The 6,098-nt window shown below is 35.1% G+C and overlaps 1 protein-coding gene across 1 annotated transcript; it reads right to left on the bottom strand.

The window, feature by feature from the left end:
- Positions 1–4,993: 4,993 nt before the first annotated feature.
- Positions 4,994–5,856, bottom strand: LOC133331009 (antigen 5 like allergen Cul n 1-like). Its single transcript, XM_061539410.1, has 3 exons — positions 5,788–5,856; positions 5,315–5,709; positions 4,994–5,246 (listed from the first exon to the last, which is right to left on the bottom strand). The coding sequence occupies exons 1-3, from the start codon at positions 5,854–5,856 to the stop codon at positions 4,994–4,996; spliced, it is 717 nt and encodes a 238-aa protein (XP_061395394.1).
- Between the last annotated feature and the right edge of the window lie 242 nt (positions 5,857–6,098).

The raw sequence follows: 6,098 nt of genomic DNA, 5'->3' as shown, positions 1-6,098 counted from the left end.
AATTAATATAACCTAGCCTGTGACAAGTTTCGTTGAAATCGCTTCATATTTGGATATAGCTTCCATATATATTTTCGCATGATTTTCAGTAAATTGGGCATCTAACTCCTCATGTTAGTCAGATTGACATCAAAGTTTGCACAAGGTACAAAATTGAGCATAGAATTACGTGGTTGCGTTTTCTAGAAGTACAGGCATAGCACAACGGATGACCTATTTATATTTGTTTGAAGTCGATTTACATACTTTTGTCCCATTGACATGTTTATGGATAGGGGTGAAGGGTATCATATAGTCGGCCCCGTCCGACTTTACTACTTTCCTTACTGGTTAGCAATGAGGTCGATTGTATAAAAACTGACATGTGGGAGGAAGACTTAAAAGAGAGCTACCTTAGAAATTAAAGTAACAGTTTTGTTGGTATAATAATGGGATTATTCTATTTGATTACTTACGTTGACAATGACCACTACCATATTACCTCGAACGTGGGAGCTCCAATCGACAAAAAACCAGTCACCACAGCTATTTCTGGACTTTGCAGTAAATGTATTACCTATTCATGGACGACATATATATCAAACTCTAGTTTATATTTTCAAAAATATCAAACAAATTGGCCACCATACAATCACTATTCCACAAAACCAAAATAATGTGCACACAAGAAATCAGAGCAACCTGCGAATCGCAAGATGTAGATTGGAAAAAACCAAACAAAGGATTGATTATATTGGCAGTAAAAGATATAATGAATTGCCACCAGATATAAAATCACTACAGAATATTTCGAAATTTAAGTCTGCCTGTAAAAAATACTTATGTTTCATAAAAGAAACACTTCTAGTATGAATGTTTACTAAATTTATATTTTTTATTTAAATATTAACATTTAATGATGTAATTCAAAATGTTGCCAATTGCCTTAATAATGCCACTAGGGCGCTGAGGCCAAAATACAGAAATGTAAATAAATATAAAAATTTAATAAATAAAAAAAAAAAAAAAAGTTGTGACATATATTCGCTTAGGCCCCATACCGAAGTGATTATGGTGGCGTAGCCCACCATACTTTTCAGTCAAAGACTTCCTCCGGAAGGATTGCAACAACAACCAGACTGTCATTTGCCACATCGTACAAAAGTCAATCGGTTGATGTGTATAAAAAGTTCATTGTAGATTATTCTACTAGGAAAAAATTTAGTTTTGAAATAGTCAATAAATATATCCAAAATATTGATATCCGAAAACGTGACGTTCCACTGAAATACCATCTAAAATTTGAATTTTATTATATCATAAATCAGTTTCTTTAGATGTTCGATTTATTTGACTCCTACAACAATTAACACATTTATTCATTTTCTCTTTTTCTCGATTTTAGCGTAATGTAAACTATATTTATGATAGTCTTCGAAATATGATGTATTAATACATGTACGACTAAACACACAATGCACCATATTTTAACACATTTTAAATAGAGACTTTTATGACGGCACATGGAAAGTCTAGAATTCTAGTGCCCTTTTCCAATGCACTTTTACATGTACTCTCCTTTTAGTACTGCGCCAATGTGAATGGCTGGGTGTGTGTGTGTATGTGATATTTGCTGTTATTTATTTGTTTATGTTTTCAATTTTTATGACGCTTGAAACAATGTGATAATTAGTTAAGACCAAAAGAAAAATACCGACAACATATTTTTTCTAAATGTTTACAAAAGGAAGAACGTTTGGACTGGCGGACGGACGAACGAATAAATAGACATGGTAATTCAGTATGGAATACAATGTGGGAGACGAAGACTTGTGGCACAGAAACTATACATGTAAATACAATGTGGTTAGGAGCAGACAAGTATTTGTGCCTTCAGCTATATGACTGATGAGGGAACATAAATTTTGATACGGCACTAGGGTATATTTTTTTTCTAGGTTCAACATAGGCGTGGATGTTTTAAAGAATATTTTTCCTAGGGTCAACAAATGCGTGGGTTTTTTTTTAACATTTTTCAAGGGGCAATGTATGCCTGGATAATTGAAATAATTATTTTGAGGTCCTTTAGGTAGGCGTGGATATCTTAAATTATATATATATATATATATATATATATTTTTGAAAGCCCTTACATAGGCGTGGATTTTTATACCCTCCACCATAGTATGGAGTTTCCGTTAGTTAGTTTTGTTTTTTCCGTTTGTAACGCATCGAAATAAGCATTTCCGACCCTATAAAGTATATATATTCTTGATCAGCGTAAAATTCTATGACGATATAAGAATGTCCGTCGGTCCGTCTGTTGTAATCACTCTAGCGTCTAAACGAATTGAGATAGATCGCCAAAATTTTGCATAGAGTCGTCTTTTGTCTGCAGGCAGGTCAAGTTCGAAGATGGGATATATCGGTCCATGTTTAGGCATAGCTCCCATATAAGGGTCCTCCCCAATTTTCGGTATTTTGAGGTTCAACCGAATTCGCTGAAATTTGGTACTTTGAGTTCTTATTGGGTAGCAAATCTCCCCACCAAAAATTATAAATATAGGTCAATTTTTTTCGGATAGCCAATTTTCGGTATTTTGGAGTTCCTGAGCGCGTTTTTCAACCGAATTCGCTGAAATTTGGTACTTTGGTTCTGATTTGGTGCCAAATGTCTAAACCAAAATGTATAAACATCGGTTCACTTTTACTGATAGCCCCCTCATAAGGGTACCCCCAAATTTTCGGTATTTTGGGGTTCTTGAGCGCGTTTTTCAACCGAATTCGCTGTAATTTGGTATTTTGTGGTCGTATATCGTAACAAATCCCTACCAAAAATTATTAATATTCACCAGATTTTAGGGGTAGTCCCCATATAACCCAATTTTTATACCCTCCACCATAGTATGGAGGGTACATTAATTTTGTTTCTACGTTTGTAACTCATCGAAATAATCATTTCCGACCCTATAAAGTATACATATTCTTGATATATAGCCATGTCCGTCTGCCGTCTCTCTGTCCGTCTGTCTGTGGTAATCACTCTAGCGTCTAAACGAATGGAGATAGATCGCCAAAATTTTGCATAGATTCGTCTTTTGTCTGCAGGCAGGTCAAGTTCGAAGATGGGCTTTATCGGGCCACGTTTAGGCATAGCCCCCATATAAGGGTACCTCACAATTTTCGGTATTTTGGAGTTCTTCAGCGCGTTTTTCAACAGAATTCGCTGAAATTTGCTACATTGGGTTCTTATTGGGTACTTAGTGTCTCCACAAAAAATTATAAAAATAGGTCCACTTTTTCTGGTAGCCCCCATATAACGGTATCTCATAATTTTCAGTATTTTGGGAGTTTTGATAGTATTTTTCCGCCGAATGAGCTGTAATTTAGTATTTTGAGTTCTTAATAGTTACCAAATCTCTCCACAAAAATTATGAATATAGGTTCATTTTTTTCGGATAGCCCCCATATAAGGGTACCCCCCCCCCCCATTTTCGGTATTTTAGGGTTCTTGAGCACGGTTTTCAACCGAATTCGCTGAAATTTGGTACATGGGGTTCTTATTGGGTACCAAATTTCCCGTCCGTCTGTCTGTATGTCTGTTGACGTTAAATTGTAAACAAAGTACAGGTCGCATATTTAATCCGATTTGGCTGAAATTTGGTACAGCTCATTTATTTGGCCCAAGGACGAACCCTATTGAAATTGGAAGAAATCGGTTCAAATTTAGATATAGCTCCCATATATAGTTTTGTCCGATTTTTGGTAAATGGTGCACCAAAGACCCTGAAAATCTTTCGATTTGCACGAATTTTGGCATAGCGTACTGAATTATGTCAAGAATGATGTGTACAATTATGTCCAGAATGATGATGCGTACATATTTACTTCTGAAGGACATAGACCGATAATTTAGTAGTATATCCAAGAGAACTGGTTGAGCTTCAAATAGATATCAATTATAAAATTGTTGAATGTACTCACAATGGAAAAGAGTCTCCCAGTGGATGGTTGTTACTAACAACCGTACATCCTTAACCTACGTACTGAATTATGTCCAGAATGATGTGTGCCAAGTTTCGAGAAATTCGGTTCAGATTTAGATATAGCTCCCATATATAGATTCACCCTATTTTTGGTAAATGGTGCACCAAAGTCCCTGAAAATCTTTCGATTTGTACAAGTTTTGGCATAGCGTACTGAATTAAGTCCAGAATGATGTGTGCCAAGTTTCGAGAAAATCGGTTCAGATTTAGATATAGCTCCCATATATAGTTTCGTCCGATTTCATGTAAATGGTGCACCAAAGTCCCTATACATCTTTCCATTTGCACGAAATTTGGCATGACGTATTGAATTGAGCCTAGAGCGATGTCTGCCAAGTTTCGTAAAAATCGGTTCAGATCTAGATATATACTTTTTCGTCCGATTTAATTTAAAAAATGTGCCAAAGTTCTTATGGTGCATAACGTACTGAATTTAGTCCAGATTTTTGTGTGCCAAGTTTCGTAAAAATCGGTTGAGATTTAGATATAGCTGATATGAAGTTATTGACGCACCAAGAAACCAATGTATGGCTGATAGGAACTAAACGTACCGAAATTAGTATAACTTAACCTGTAACAAGTTTCGTTGAAATCGTTTCATATTTGAGTATAGCTTTCATAAATATTTTCGTCCGATTTTAAGTAAATCAAACTCCTCATGTTTGTCAGATTGACATCAAATTTTGCACAACGTACAAAATTGAGCCTAGAATAACGTAGTTACGTTTTCTAGAAGTCAATTTGTTTGAAGACGAATTACATGTTAATGGATAGATCGAGTCCGATTCACATTTAGATAAATATCACATATTTTATTTCATCAAATTTCATGTTAATAATGCTGTTTAATGTTCCCATAGTGGTGAAGGGTATCATATAGTCGGCCCGTCCGACTTTACTACTTTCCTTACTGGTTTTACTTGTTTAAATTAATTCAAATATTTCAACTCAATAATTCATTTCAATTTTCACCATTTATTAACATTGTACGTTTCTTTGGGACCACATAAATTCTTAAATTTCGAATTTACACCAACATTGCATTTGGCCGCTGCCTTTGGGCAGGCCCTATAGACGGGGTTATTATTCATATTGGTTGTGGCATAATTGCAGGCAACTAAAAATGTTTTATATGTAACACCTTTGGTTGAGTAGGTGGCAGCAGCACAACCCACCGCAATATTACGTTCACCCATTAAGGTGGTGAAATGGCCAATTGCTCTGAAAAAAATCAAACAAAATTTACAATCATGGCTTAGTTTGTTAACCCCAGATTTTTTTTTACTTACGGTCCCTTATAGCTACTGGGATAAGACTGAATATGCGTCCATTTGGTATCTTTATATTCGACATACCAGGCATTAATGGCAGCTTGCATTAACTTCGATTTTTTCAATTTCCCTCTAAATGAACGCCAGGCTAAGTTTTGTCCTGAAAATCGATATTTTGGTGTATTGCGACATTTGTCGTGAGACATTTTACACTGACGCACATTATACGATGCAATTTTGGCCAACTGAGGATCCCATCGCATTGTGGCCATACGACAAGCTGGCTTAAATTTGGTAATTCTGCCACCGGCAATAATGTTACGTTTCCGGTTGTGGTTTGTCAGTATGATATTTTTCAATTTGGGTCCAATTTTCACCATGGCAGCATCTTTAGGGCAATTTGCATAGAAATTCTAGAAAGGAGGAGAAATCACAAAATTATTTTTTTTTTAATTGATAAAAAATATATTTTTTATAGTAAACTGATTTACCCCCTTATTATTACAGGCTATATGTTTTACACCGCGTGGGCACAAATTTGCCGCACAATAGTTCGCCATTGCGAAGCTAAGCAATTGTATAATAATACATAATATTAGAATAATTTTCGATTTCATTATTTTCCGCCGGCCTATATTCACCAAACTCTTGCTTTAATTCGACTAAAGTTTTTTAAGTCAATGGCCCCTGGTTTTGTATAAAATTATTATTTTAAAATTTACTCTGGAGCAAGGTTATTTCATTTGAAAAAAATTTTATTTCCGAAAAATATTTACTCTTCAATTTTACTAATATTTGGCTG

This window comes from Musca vetustissima, unplaced genomic scaffold (genome assembly GCF_032173495.1).
Source record: "Musca vetustissima isolate MV318-11 ecotype Yass unplaced genomic scaffold, APGP_CSIRO_Mvet_v1 utg78533, whole genome shotgun sequence".
NCBI classification, from domain to species: Eukaryota; Metazoa; Arthropoda; class Insecta; order Diptera; family Muscidae; genus Musca; species Musca vetustissima.
The sequence above is the reverse complement of the archived record's forward strand: the minus strand, read 5'-3'. Positions and strand labels throughout refer to the sequence as shown.

Coding starts and splice junctions, on each gene's coding strand:
- LOC133331009 (XM_061539410.1), bottom strand. CDS start 5,856: ATGGCGAACTATTGTGCGGCAAATTTGTGCCCACGCGGTGTAAAACAT. Junction 5,710..5,787: donor TAGCCTGTAATAATAAGGGG/GTAAATCAGTTT, acceptor CCTCCTTTCTAG/AATTTCTATGCAAATTGCCC. Junction 5,247..5,314: donor CCCAGTAGCTATAAGGGACC/GTAAGTAAAAAA, acceptor GATTTTTTTCAG/AGCAATTGGCCATTTCACCA.